At 31.0% G+C, this 15,702-nt stretch overlaps 1 protein-coding gene across 1 annotated transcript; it reads left to right on the plus strand.

The window, feature by feature from the left end:
* The first annotated feature begins 14 nt into the window (after positions 1–14).
* Positions 15–15,245, plus strand: LOC127709078 (kelch-like protein 6). The gene is made up of 4 exons (XM_052214426.1): positions 15–70; positions 200–276; positions 7,185–7,410; positions 8,587–15,245. The coding sequence occupies exons 3-4, from the start codon at positions 7,236–7,238 to the stop codon at positions 10,062–10,064; spliced, it is 1,653 nt and encodes a 550-aa protein (XP_052070386.1). The 5' UTR covers positions 15–70; positions 200–276; positions 7,185–7,235; the 3' UTR covers positions 10,065–15,245.
* The last annotated feature ends 457 nt before the right edge of the window (positions 15,246–15,702 follow it).

A 15,702-nucleotide genomic window follows, 5' to 3' on the forward strand; every position in this document is an offset into this window, starting at 1 on the left:
ACCTGACTAATTCCGTCTCCAGCGTAAACAATACTGCTTCTATACCATTTCCTAGATTATATATTTTCGGGTAAGAGTAAAACAATTGTTAATAAATAGTACATTTCAAAGCACATGTTTTAAATATTGCATTATATTTATATAAAGGAGGTTATAGAATAAGTAACGACATGAAAAGAGACTAATTTCATTATTTTAGGTAAACCCTCACCGACAGGTTCCAATTTTTGGTCTCTAGTGTGTACCAGTAAACAGGTGAAAGTCGACACGAGACAGGTAAACTATAAGCAAGACTTAGTAAATACTTATTTTAAGAGGGTAGCACAGTAGCAACAATAAGCTAATCTGTGACATGAGATAAATAAATAATGTAGTGTAATTGCCCTGTAGTTCTAGTGACTTCTAGGAGCCAAATAACACTTTACTAATATAAAATATATAGCGATTCTACATGACGATATCGGGATGGTTATATGGGTCATTTTCAAAAAATGTCGAATTTTCAGTATACCCATGCTAAATTTTTTATTTCTAATGGATAATGCAGTTGTAAGTGTTTAAATGAAAGTTTGTAGGATTTATGAGTCAGAACATTAATAATAAACACGACTTAGATCTATTTTGATAAGATTAAAATACATTTAAGTCTGATTTTGGCGTAATTTATGTGTGTATGTAAGCGTACTTTCATTCCGCCGTGTATTTATTCCGGGTAACTGTTTTTCACTAGAGAATATCAGATGTAAATAGTGTGAAAGCGTCTATCTTGATATCGTTGTTTTGTTTATATTAGACCGGTTTATTGTTTATATAAATAAATGGGTTAAAATTAAAATGATTTTCAAGGAACCATTTTAATTAATCTGAGTCAATCTAGTAATTATAAATAATATTGATGATGATGAGGAGGATGTTTTTATAACTCAAAATAATTTATCAATGATCAGGACATTGAACTTGATATAAACCAAATTTTAAGAGCAGATTTGTTCTTACATAAAGTTTCAATTATAGAAGTTGACCGAAAAGCAAATACACAGAAAAACTTCGAACAATCCAATAAATATAAATATTACAATTAGTGACAATTTAAAAGCATATGATTTTAAAGATTTGCATAGAAAAATTATTTAAATCTTATTCGTTAATAAGCATTATTGTGTTATCGTGTGTTGAAAATGAGTACTAATCACTTCATCAATGTATGGATCTAAAGCACTAGTGTAATTAATCCCGGTATAAAATAACTAGTGCAATCATTCCGGTACAAAATCACTAGTGTAATCATTCCTTGTTTAAAAACACTAGTGTGAACATTCCTTGGATGAAAACTCTCCACTTTTTACATAAATCATTTATGCAAGTTTCAAATACACTAAAAACTATAAAGTCACATTTTATATATGTTTCCCCTTCAAAAAACCCTTTTTAGAACCTTATAATGACTGGTGGATGTTTTACACTGGACCCGGATAGAAAAACCTAGTGAATTTTTGTTGGTGGATAAAAATCACTGGGGATTTTCTTCCTCCGGATAAAGTACACTGGCGGAATCAAACCACTGTTACACGTACAGTGTCCGAGTAACACATTTCAAATGATTTTTTTCCTATTTTCTGATCGCCTTGATATCTGCAAAAGGGACTTTTTTAGAACGTAAATAATAATTCTAACGAAAAATCGTAGCTTCTTTATTATTATATGTAACATTTTTTCTACAAACTAAATTCAATCAGCGTACATGAAGTTCATGTCCATCCTGCTACTTAAATCAGCCGTTAAATTTTTCTCCCTATGAATATTGAACTGATCAGTGTTGATTTCAAAAGCGCAAAGTAACCTAAACATTTAACACAGCACGTTTCTTGTATAACAGTGTAGAGAAAAGAAATTTCAAGATATTTAGTGAAAAAAAATAGTGGGTACTTTTTTGTCATGTCTATGCTGTTACCAACATATTGATTAATTACACCAATATTATACTTGCAAAAAGTGCAATAACGTGTTGGAAACCAAAATCACAACAGAAAAACATTATCACTTCATCAAAGGGAGTAGTTATTTCACAACAGCATTCAGGATAGAACTTAATATAGTGATATATCATTAACGTACGTTCCTGTTACCAATAAAACAAAGACAAAAGTAAACCAACGTGCGAGGGATTTACTTGATGTTGGGTTTATTTGAAAGAGAGAAAAAATGCTGAACATTATGAATTGCTACCTTAGACTTGCATTACTGGTGGTTATTTTTGTAACCTTTGAAAACCAATTTTTATAGGCATTTTTCAGTACAACATGGAAAATTGGCAAATAATCTATTATTTCACAGAATGAATATATATAGAAGTTTTTACTCTTGAAAACCATCTTATTGGCTACGAAAAACAAGCTTAAAATTTTATTGAAACCTTTTCTAAATAACCCGAAATTTCTATTGAACATGGTAACAGGAGAGACAAAATATTGCACCACCTATCAAAAAATGTTTCAATATATTCTTGTATGACATTATCAAGATTGCATCTTTTTATATGTTGTTCTATAAGTACTGTTTGTTTTGATTTGCTTATGACGAGGGATGTTTGAATAAGTAACTTTAAATCAATTTCAAAATTTCAAAATTCGACATTTTTTGAAAATGACCCATATCTAAAAGCTCAAAGAGCCTATATCTATTAATTCTAGTCACTTCGCGACCTGGTTAAATCGGCACCCGTGATAGTCAATTCGGTACCTAGTCAAATCGGGACCTTGTTAATCGGCACCCGAGGTAGTCATTTCGGCACACAAAATTAACATTATGTTTAGCAAGTTAACGATCATGACTATTGAAGACTCTGTTTATTTCCATATTTTTTTTAAATATTTTCACTTGAGGTGTTGATCGACGTATATTTGTCTACAAATACTTGAATTTGTTTGGTCTGTTAGCATTGTCCCCCTTGGTTTACACTTCGATAGACCATGTTGCCGAAACTATTTTTGTAACCTTTACTGTGATCTATTCATGCGTGATACAGATGTATGGGATTAAAGAGAGCAAGCAAATTGAGATTGAAAAAAAAAATTTAAAAACATAACTGTTAGTTTCTTGTACGTTTCAAATTTGGATAATATCTCATTGAAATGAAGTTTTTGATGTACAATTTAGGTGTTGATTAATTTTATGTTTTATTGAATTAATCGAACATAAATGGATTTCAGACAGACAATATGGCGGCAAACTCCTTAGTTACGAAATGTCAATTATGCATTTGATGGTAAACAGTAGCAAATGTACCAAAAATTGTTAATGAAAAATTTCAAATGTTTGTTTTAAGAATTATAAGGATTAAACACATTTTTCTAGAGGTTATTGATCTGTAAACTGGGTCGCTGACTCACAAACTTTACATAAAAGTCTGAATTCAGTGTGTGAGTTAATCGCCCCAGTTAACACATCAATAACCTCTAGAAAAAAATGTGTTTAATCCTATAATAAAAACCGAAAAACTATTCTCAAATAAAAAAGAAAGAAAACGGTAAAATTAATATTTGGTGCCAGTTGAATAACCAAATGCCGAAATGATTTTAAATAGGGGCCGATTTGACTAGATGCCGATTTGACCAGTTGCCGATTTGATTTTTCTTTAGGTGCCGAATTGATCAGGTACCGATTTGACTTGTACCCATGTCAATTATTGTTTTGTGACATGCCGACTTTTAAAAAGCTTTTAATTGATTTGATTTGATTAGTCAAATCTTAACAGCAAGTTGTATTAATATTAGAAAAACCGACGCGGATAAAAAAAATAAACAATGTCAAAATGTTCAGGCTTTAATTAAATCTTTATTTCATTTGGGTAAGTTGATGCAAGCATACAGTTTGTGTATGGTCTGTATTGTTTCTTATATACTGTTAACTTGAGGGTACCTAAATTGGAATCCGGGTCCGTTCCCCCTAGTACCTGTTTGCCCTGGGTCCATTCGCTCTGTTTTTTTTTTTATTTTGTAGTCTTGTTGTATAATGCTTATTATTTGAAAAGAGTATGTTAAAGTTTGTTGAATATTTCCCCGAATATTTATGTTGTATTGCTGCTACCAAAAATTATTTTCCTTTGATCTTCACTGTAGAGTACCAGGAATACAAGGTATTTAATATAAAACAACTGAAGACCATGTTATCTGCGTGTATTTATCTTTATTGATAGATTTTAAAACATTTTCAAAACAATCAACAGTTATAACAGGATCCAATTCGAACTTAGCATCACACACCAGTTATGTCCTTAATTTTTTACACTATTGTTTTAAAGAACACATATATGTTCATGGATACCATTGTACCCTCGCAGCTTTCGAGGGAGCTCCGAATAACAGAGGTATAAACCCAAACATACATATATAGGAAATGTGTTGAAACGAACTTGAGATCAAAGAACCCAAGCTGTGTGCGAAACAAAAATCCCTTTTATGTCTGTCAATTCATACATCGTTGTTTTTACTCATTCCAAGCTGACTAGTTTATTTTTAAAAAAAATGTTACTTTAATTATTAATTCAACAAAGACAATTAATACAAAAATAAGTGAGCTCAAAGACACCATAATTATACCTAATCAGCATTCTAAATTACAATCAACAGCCATTAAAAATTATACTAAATAAAACAAAATTAATGTAAGAATGAAGCCCAATTATGCTATAAAAAAAAACCCACACATTTTAAAATATTTCCATGTTTTTTTCATAATTTCGAGAATATATATTTTTCTTGATCATATAAATATCTAATACCACTATAGTATCTTATTTTTAATAGTTGGGAAAACGAATTCTGGGCGAACAGACTCTATAGGCGAACGGACCCAGGGCGAACATGTAATCAGGGCGAACAGACCCGATACCCCCAAATTGCACCTATTTTGACAGTTTTTTCACCTATGTTTATTTATGATCCAGACAAAAGTTCCTATTCAGTTTATGTTGTAGATGACTGATGTATCCTTATTTTCTATATAGTTCCACCGATTTAATTTTGAATCCATATTGAATCATAGAAAAATGGATTGAACCCACCTCCAAACGATCCATGATTCTGTAATGAGGAGTACCCAAATTGCATCCATGCTGAAATTCACATTCATAAAACTCTAAAACTTTTTTTTTTTTTTTTTTTTTTCATTTCTCCAAATAATAAGAACAATTTGACAGAAGTCCATGCTTACTATTCATTTGTTAAGAAATGAATGCCAGTATCATATTTTAATTGCTCATTTTTAAAAGTTGACTTTTTGTGGACGTCACATGGTGATTTTTCCGTAAATTTTACTTTTTCCAATGAAAATTTCATCTGTTGATGTATATACTGTCATGACTGTGAACATTTCGTGAATATTTAGATATATTTAGCTATTTTGAAAGACATGCACAATGTTAAATCATAAAAATACAAATTAGACTCTTAGAAAACTTGTAAGATTTAGGCTGCAATTTTTGCTAAATGGATGCAAGTTGGGTACTGTGACGTTACAGGCAAATATTGTTTAAAAAACTACATGTTAAAAAGACTATGTTATATTAATGTTTAACAAATTAATTATGAGGTATGAAAATCAAGTAGTTCGTGCATTTTTCTGAGTAGGTTTTAAAAAATTTCGAACAAATATACTTTACTATAGCTAGGTTAGCACTCGTTAGCAGTCACTATCCTATAGATAAATAATTGTTGGCTTTATTGATAATTCAGAGAAGCTGGAGCACAAATGCTGTTTTGATGTGTCATTTGTATGTAAGAGTTTCTATTGAATCAATGCCTTCATTGTCTCCCTGGAATAGACTCATTATTTAGTTATTTGATTTCATTTTAAATCATTACAAAATTTATAATTTGAATAGATTTAAGTATTTATAGTTTATTAAAGACATTTATTTATATTTATAATTTTTAACCCGTAATTATGAAGTAAAAATCGGTAATTGATTTTATTTATTTGTTTTGAAATGTTTTAAAATATTATATATCAATTAAAAGAACCTTTCATAATTTTATAAATACTAGTATTTAGTCTAAGGTTACAATAGCGCAATTATTCGTAATGCATTTTTCATAGGGTACCAGTGGTGTTCCATATTTTTTTCTCGAAGACTACATAAACTAGGAAAAAATGGGTAGCAGTTCCTGTTACTAGAAATGTCAATGTTGCATAACAACCAAAAAAGTATATATGGTCATGTGGCAAAAAATGACTTAAAATGCAGTTGAAAAACATCGTCTTTTTTTTTTCTTGCTTAATGAAAAGGGCAGATTTTTAATGGCTCCGACATGCAGATATTGAAAATATTTTCTATACTTTGTGAATTTGATTTTCTGGATTTTTTTAAACCTAATTGGATAAGCTTTCGATTAAAAGTAATTCCAATCCTGTATCATCCAATCAGAAGCCATACAAGATTCTATTCTGAGTACCATCTTGGCATAAAAAACCTGCCGAGAAAATGTAAACAAATAATTGCGCTCTTGTAACCCTAAGAGAGATCCTAATAAGATTATCTCCCCATAATGAAAAAAATTACCAGAGTTATCTTGCATTAATCACTAAGAGTGGCAGCCAACAATTTTTGATTGGAGCTTAATTAAGGTTAAAACAATTTTCCAACAAAAATGAATGTTACTTTATTCAATTATAAGGACGTAGTTACCCAAAGCTACTAATTTTATTGGACATTTTGAAATTATATGACAATAGATAAAAATGCTACATTATACCAGAGATATTTAGACGAATTATATATATATACGTGTATATATGTCTCTGATAATAATGATATGGATGTCTCTTTATTTTATAATTGAACAATACAATACAACAATTTTAATAACTATAAATCACTGAGATCTCATTTGGGCAGGTATCAGGTCAATTCAACCCCAAACAAATTTGGTCCGAAGTCTATCCAACCCAAGTTGATCCGGTCCCATAGCAAAATAATTAATAATTACAGATGTTAGTCTCTAAGTTGGCTTTAATAAATATACTTAAGCCAGGGAAAAAAATTAGAATAAATTATGATGCCAGCTATAAATTATATATGTCTTGCAAGTATGTTCATTTGATATTATGTTAAGATATTGAACAGAAGTAAAAAAATGACTTGAAGGTATGTAGTCTGATGAATGGTTTTTTGTGTATATTTTCAGAATTCTAGCTCAAAGTATGATCCAGTAGTAGTCATTACCAGAATAAATACAATGGAACCAAGTGTAGAGAGTTTGTATTTTCCAGCTTTGTCACAAGGCATCAGTAAAGAATGGGCTGAAGGTCATTTTGCTGATTTAGAAGTCATTGTTGAAGGGCAAAAGTTCAAATGTCATCGTATCATTCTGGCAGCAATGTCTCAATATTTCTCAACGATGTTTACTTCTGGTAAGTCAAAAGGTAACATACATGTCCTTATACGAAGGAGTCAGTCCTTTAACAATTTGACCTTTTATTTGTTGAAATCAGAGTCATTTAGCAAAGATGAAGAATTACAGTATAAGGGTTGAAGACAGGTACTAACAGAATTATTATATTTCTTGGAAAAGAAGTCTGTTTGGAAATACTATATTTACAACATAAATGTATATTTGATAAGTTACCAAAAATCTGGTTTAGTATCATAAACTTGGATTTAAATCCTCTTTTTATTAATGAAAAAGAAATCACTAGAGTGCTGAATGTGGCACTATATTTATTGGTACAAAGACCAGTCGCGATTACTTACTTATATGTATATCAATTAGTAGAACATCCAATAAATGAGAAATTATTGTGTTGCAAAAAGAAAAGAAAATGTGTCAAATGAACCAAATAAAATGAGTGAGTCTGTATATTTGAAAATCTTCTTTATTCTCTTAATCTGAATTTACCAAGTACTAATTTATCTGTAGAGTATTTACAAAGTGTCTGATATTACAGGAGCCTAAGGACAATTCAACTGCTTTTCTCTTAATTATCATAAATTGATATAATATCAAATTTCAAATAAGAGGGAGAATTTAGTTAGCATGGTAATTGACAATTAAAAGTATTGCAGAAAAAAAGAAGGCATTACATGGAAGTGTCTCTGACATTGATTCCATGTGACACCTGGCATCATTTTTCTGTTTTTACTTAGTTTTGATATGACATTATGGATCCATGACTGTTGTTTATTCAGAATAAAGCAGTGTTTTTACAAAGTGACGCTTAAAATTTAGTTTAAGATGCAATCATAAGCGTTAAAAAGTTTTTATTAAAGATGTTCATCTTATTTTTATGTCTAGGAGTAAATCTTTTGAAAAAAATTTCTTAATCCCAAATGAATTATTATACATTGAAAACATGCATTATAAGTGAATTAAAAAGGGATACATCTACAGAAGACAAGTTAACAACATCATTTATTTAAAAAAAAATTACAGACCGAGAACCAAATTAATGCTGTTTTATTTTCATTCCTGAAAGTGCCTTCCCAGGAGTCCTACAACTATAAATGTATTCAAATTTTGATGAAACACCCCTTGTATCATAGTTATGGAATAAAGACATATTTATTTTAAGTACTTTTAATTATTTCAGGTTTCAAAGAAAGCACAGAAAAATCAGTAGAAATAAAGGGTATGAAAGGTGATGCTTTCCATTTGGTCTTGGAATACATCTACACAGGAAGGAATATTGTAAGCATAGATAATGTTGTACATGTTCTACAGTCGGCATCCATGCTACAGATCAAAACTCTTCAAGATCTTTGCAAAAGCTTTTTAAGAAAGAATCTATCTGTTGAAAACTGCATAGGATTTTGGAGATTGACATTCCTATATAGTCTTGAAGATTTACAGGCTCTGATGTGGAATTTTCTTGTAAAGAAATTCCCTGTTATAGTTAACTGTATGGAGTTCTTGTCATTACATGAAGGTGAGCTTCTCAAGATTATTGATGATCAAGATCTAAATACTCCATCAGAGGAGTTTGTATGCGAAATGGTAATGAAATGGTACACAGCCAATAAAAATATCAATAGTGAGGTACTTGTAGCCATTTTTGAACATTTAAAGTTCAAGTTAATGGATGAAAAGTATGTCAGAAACTTAATGACCAAGTTTTCCGACCTTTCTCAAATTGGTCCAATAAAAACCATGATGGAACAGAGATTATTAGCAGAGCTTAATGCAGATATGTTAGAATCTTCTTACAGAAAGGAAGAAATATTTTGTATGGTGGGTACTCGTAGTCGGATGCCTGATCCCTCCAAGACAGAAGTTCAATGTTATAGCTATCAAGACAAGAAGCAGTTCCATTTGGCTCCATTACCTATTGAGCCTGGTCCCTGTTTTGCTGTTTGTACACTCAACAATGATATCTACATATCTGGGGGCTATAACCAACAACACCTGGTCTTACACTTCAGCTCAAAACTCAACAAATGGGACCAGTACAACTGTATCCAAGATGCAAGATGGGGTCATGGCATGGTTGCCATTGATGGATATATTTATCTCATTGGAGGAATGTCCAAAACCATGGATACTTTATCTAGCATAGAAAGATACAATCCTAATACCAACACATGTGAAAAAGTTGGAAATCTGCAGCAAGCCATTGCATCTATGACAGTAGCAGTAAAAGGATCAAAGATCTATACTTTTGGCGGAAAACAAAATGATCGTAATGCTTCTCTTTTGATCCAGTCATTTGATGTCACAGAAGGGGAAACTAAGGTTATTGGTGAATTGCCATCAACTTATTCTGGAGGTGTTGGGAAGACGGTCACATTTGGAGAAGATATCTTCATAATATTTAGAGAAGGAAATATTGCTCAGTTTAGTGAAAAAGAAGGCACAGAAATGGTAGGGTTTTCTAAGAGATTTGAACATTTTGGAACTATTATGAAGGAAAATAAAATCTTGATTATAGGATGTGCAAGTAGCAACTTCACTTCTTACTCGTTTGATCCTGTTTTTAAGAAAATTGAAGAAATACCATCTGAATTCAAAGCACCCATGTGTAACTTTCACCTTCTCAGAGTGGTCTTGAGCAAGAAATATCTGGTTAATTAATTGATATGCTTGTAGGAATCCTGAACTGTTTTGTATCTTTCTATTTAACTTGAGTGATAGTAATATTAATTTAATGTAGTTTTGATGTACATGTATATATATAATGTTCAAGAAAATATGTAAAACATATTGGAAATCCACACAATCATTTTTACTTTTATGAATGCAGGGTTGTAATACTTTGTTTAGTAATAAAATGGACATTCTTTTAATGTAAGTACTAGTCAAGTTAACATTGAATGGTTCTCTCGTGTTCTACTGAACAACATGATTGTGTGACCAGTGGCAGATCCAGAAATTTTCATAAGGGGGGCCCACTGCACTGACTGCTAAAAAGGGGGCCCGCTCCAGTTATGCTTCAGTGATTCCCTATATAATCAACCAAATTTTTCCCACAAAAGGGGGATCCCGGGCACCCTGGCCCCCCCTAAATCCGCCTCTGGTGACAATTATTTTATCATCATTCATGTACTTCAGAAGTATAAGACTTGTTAAAAATAGTTGATATTTTATAACTTTTTTAAGATTTGAAATAGAGTATATATTAGTAAGCTTAATTGTGGGCTTTTCGACTCTTTGTTGTCTAATTCTACATTGTTTCGATCTGTACATGAGTAAGAGCAGGGGTTTAAATTAGTGAGCAAAATCTCACCTGTTATGTCTATGGTCTTGTATTTGTTCATTAGTAAATTAATAAACAGAGTGGCAGGCAACATACAATAGATATAGGAAGATGTGGTATAAGTGCCAATGAGACAACTCTCCATCCAAGTCACAATTTGTAAAAGTAAACCATTATAGGTCAAAGTACGGCCTTCAACACAGAGCATTGGCTCACACCGAACAGCAAGCTATAAAGGGCCCCAAAAAATTACTAGTGTAAAACCATTCAAACGGAAAAACCAACGTCTAATCTATATAAAAACTAGAAACGAGAAACACGTATGAACTACATAAACAGACGACAACTACTGTAATCAGATTCCTGACTTGTATGTTCCCACTAAAAAAGTTATTAATCCATCAAATTGAATACTTAAAAAAAGAATAATATGAATTAGTTAACATATTGGACAGTACAAAAGACCACACCCACCATCAACTCCTGACTGCTCCTACAAAAAGTTGTAAATCTATACTAGTCTTGTTTTTGTTTCCATAATTTTCAGTATGCAGATTTGGTTTTAAAAAGGATTTTATTTATCTATCTATGAAACTCTTTGAGAATTATAATTTATGACCTCTATGGAATCTACTTTTTTTTCTTGTAAGATTTTATAATACATATAAAGTTGAATGGTTTTGAACCCTTAATTTCTGCAATAATTTTAATAATGTTAACTTACTCATGTTACTTCGAGGTAGTGAAAACATGTTAAAAAAAGAAAATAAAGAGAGAGTAAAATTCAATACATCAATCAATAAGAAAATATAAAGATCTGAAACATTGCCATAATAATGAATTTGCATAATATTGAATTTTTTTTATTTTATATTTTTTTATCTTTATTATTTACTATTTATTTCCAGTATGTTTTGAGGCATTTTCGTTATACCTTTTCCCTTAGTTTATAATTTTATCTGGAAGAAAAATTATCTTTTGTACTAATAATTTTTTGTTGTTTTTGAGTTATAACTGTAACTTGAAAGTTTGTGTAATATATATATAGCACTGCCATTAACATAGAATATGGGAACTTTATGTTTACCTGTAGTTCATCAATCTCATGATTTTATTCAGTGACAGATTATGCCAGAATTGTAATATTTCAACAATTTTAAGGTTCAAAGAGAATGAAATTCATTATTTGTGTCTTCCCTGAGAGATTTAAGCCTGCTGTTGTGGACAGCATAAATATTGGTGATTAAATCAGTTAAAAGGGGAAATCTCATTTTCATGCATATGGAGATTATTGGACATGTCCTCTTAGTTATAGTCCGTTGACTGGATTTTTTATTTTGATACTTTTAACATTCTAAAAATGTGATTTTAAGGGGAACAGCTATCGGTAAGTCACGACGTTTGGTATGCAGTGGTAGTGTAGTAGCATTGCCACATCTAAGTTCCATGTAGATTATTTTGGCACCACCACCTATGTCATTGTCCATTGACTTTGAAAGTTGCATAGTTTACATCTTACAGTATGGCCATTTAAATTTCAACATTTGCATTATACACGTGAAATTATGTACAGAGGAGACATATTATCTGTGTAACAGTTTTATTCGTAACATTTTTTCTAAAACCAATTCCTTTATAAGATTTTTTTGTTAAGCTTAAGTCAGTAGAGGTTCTTACAGATGGTATAACATGTGTTTTTAAAGACAGAAACTCAAACATTGAAATGATTCTAATGCATCAAAGATCAGTTTGAATCAGTCTATACATATTATAATGATACAGAAATGTTTATAGCAAGGAACAGCTAAGATTTCACTAAAAAGTACAATGATAACTACAGCCTATACAATTTTACCACAAGTAACCTTAGAATGTATTAGTTATAATTAATATGGGCATGATTTCATGTAGAATTGTAATTTAATTATATGTGACATCAAGCTGATGTCGTGTGTTATATTCAGCAAATTTTGTTATAGCAGACATGATAAATTTGTGCGGTTCAAAGGATGAACCATTATTCCTAGTTAGAGGTTTCACAGAATGTTAAAGCTAAACCTTACAGGAAACATTAAAATATAAAAAAAAAATAGTTTTACACATCTTTCACATTTTTTTTTTAATGCACACTAGGTGTCCTTTTGATTTAACTTTGCCATGTGTTCTACTACATGTACTATACCTGCATATTCTCAAATAGTTTTGTGATACTTTCATAGAAATCCTGTTTCATTTATACTTGATATATGTAATCAAAATTAAAAAATGCTACTCATAGTTATTTCAATTTTATTTTTTATTTGATGCATTCATATACAATTTGTATACATTAAATTAATTTTGTTATATATTTGTATCCATATTACATTTTATGCTTAATATTTTAATTGTTAAGATTATGTAATTTTGGGAATATTTTTTGTTTATTTTTGTATTTTCAGGACCAACTTATCTTTGGAAATTCTTGTTAACCCTATTTTCAAAAGAGTATACATTAACATCAATTTGTTTACATTGTATTATTCATTAGTAAATAAAATCAGTATACAATTCTAAACCTTGTTGTGTACATCCACGTTCTTTGGTCTCTGGTTGATTGTTGTTTCATTGGCATTTGTACCACATCTTTTTATTTTCATATAATTGGATGAAAGCATTTAATGACAGAGCTTTAATTAAGATTAGTAGATAATGCAAATTGATTAAGTCACCAATATGTAACTGATCACAAAACTTCACCAAAATGTCCATGGATTAAAATGTTGGTCATGATAACCTAAAGGACAAGGTTCACTTATGGCACAAAATGGCCTAAAATGTCAACTTTATCATAAAACACCAAAAAGGTCACAAAATAGTTCGTAAATGGGTCCATTTCTAAAGCCTTTCTGCTAAATAAATCAGTTCTTTTCATAAAAGTACATAATATTCTCAAAAGTAAGCCCATTTAGGACATTTTGTCAAAATATGATGATTTTGGGCAAAACTGCAGACCTAAAAGCTTTAGAAAAACCTTGGCTGCCACGCCACCTAGGACCAAAATGTTTTGTAACCAAAAGATTCCAATTTTGATATAGAATTCATTAATATAAAAACTTTTTGGATCGTGGATGGCGGCCCAGGTTAATTATGCCAAAAACAATTAAAATTATGGAAAAAATTACCAAAATTGACCTTTTAATACAAATAATGTTTATTTAAGGGGTCATAGCTTCATAAATTTTAAAGGAAGGTGCCCAAAAATATATATTTTTGTCTTAATAGTATTATCATAAGTATTTCTATGGGAAATTTGTAATTTTTTGTCCCAATTTAAAAAACATCAAAAATTTAAGGCCAATTTTAACCCTTCGTGAACCTCTCCTTTTACTAATGCTGTTCTTTGTAGGTTCTTTTTCATGCCCATCCAAGATTTTATCCTTGGGGAGATAAGTGAGATGTTAGCTTTATTCAATAAAGAATCATATTTCAAAGGTTAAAAAGCTGGATAGTCCATATCTTGTATGCAGAAGCCTCATTGTGTGATGTTGACTCCTGGAATATGTCTGTTGGTCTTGACCTCATTTTCATGGTTCGAAGACTGCATAAAAAACTATGATTTTTAACTTACTTCTTTTAGTTTTTTAAGTATGGTCGACTTTATTTGGCATATAGAGTCATTGCAAGGTATGCATGCCTGTAAGACGGGGTTTACATGACCTTGACATAATTTCATGGTTTAGTGATCAACATTATAAATTTTGTCTGATTGATTGATTGCTGCTTTCTTAAAGTCCTGTGGTAAATATTCTATGTATATTCAGGATAAGAACAAATTAACAATAATACAAAAGGTAGGTGGACCAGGATTAAGGATGGAAAAAAATAGTTTACCACTAGAAAAGGTATGTTGGATGAGGGTAGTTCTTTTGCCTTACAATAGGCCACCTTAGAACTCCTCAGAGAGTTGTTGCAATGATACTTTGATGGCAGAGAGCCTAACACTAATCCTATACATGAATCATTGGATTTAACATCTCTATTTTGTACAGACTTGTACTGATGGAAGGGGAAAATCCATATTTCTATACCCCAATCAATCCTTTGGTGGATGCGTATCTGGCTTCAGCTGGCCTGCTATTAAAATATTCATATAACGCTTTATATTTTAAAGTAGGGGATGCCTGACGTTTCTCGAGTTTCCACCTGAAATATGTACGTTGTCCTTAAATTTACCTCATTTTCATGGTTCTTTTACTGCTTAGAAAACAAAATTGTCTAACCACAGACTCAATTGAAATCAACGTTGCCAGATGCATTCCTATGAAGATTATTAACAAGCATTGTTACTGTGACGCTGATTGGAAATTCAAAATGGCAACAGGCATAGGTCAAAGTTTACAGTCAAAACCTTATGTATTTACATTTTGCTTCTCTTTTCAGGAACAGATGAAATGAAATGAAAACTAACCATTCTTAAAGGTTACCAATTCAATGCTGTAATTAGATCTTTGAATATTGTTTTTATTGGTATAAATATTGATTTTGTTATCAGTAAATTAAAACGATACTAAATATTATTGTTATACACATAAATTTGAGAATGGAAATGGGGAATATGTCAAAGAGACAACAACCCGACCAAAGAGCAGAAAACAGTCGAAGGCCACCAATGGGTCTTCAACACAGCGAGAAAATCCCACACCCAGAGGCGGGCTTCAGCTGGCCACTACATAAAAATGTGTACATTTACGGTACTACAATCTGTTGATACCTATATTTTCGCATAGCACATGGTCGTGTTTTTTCTGACTGTTAATGACGTCTTTACACTAAATCCATTGGATGTGTACTGATTGATATTTTTAGTCTTAGATACATGATTTTTAAATTAGTTGTTATTGTCTTTTAACTAGCTGCAAATAACTGTAAGTACTCTCAAATCTTTATTCAGTGTCTTTTTTGGTATGGGATGTTTAGATACGCTGCCACGTCCAGTCTGTGTTTTTGTGTTAAATGTTTTCTGCTTTGTACCGA

The sequence above is a fragment of the Mytilus californianus genome, unplaced genomic scaffold (genome assembly GCF_021869535.1).
Source record: "Mytilus californianus isolate M0D057914Y unplaced genomic scaffold, xbMytCali1.0.p SCAF_7, whole genome shotgun sequence".
NCBI classification, from domain to species: domain Eukaryota; kingdom Metazoa; phylum Mollusca; class Bivalvia; order Mytilida; family Mytilidae; genus Mytilus; species Mytilus californianus.

Coding starts and splice junctions, on each gene's coding strand:
- LOC127709078 (XM_052214426.1), top strand. CDS start 7,236: ATGGAACCAAGTGTAGAGAGTTTGTATTTTCCAGCTTTGTCACAAGGC. Junction 7,411..8,586: donor CTCAACGATGTTTACTTCTG/GTAAGTCAAAAG, acceptor TAATTATTTCAG/GTTTCAAAGAAAGCACAGAA.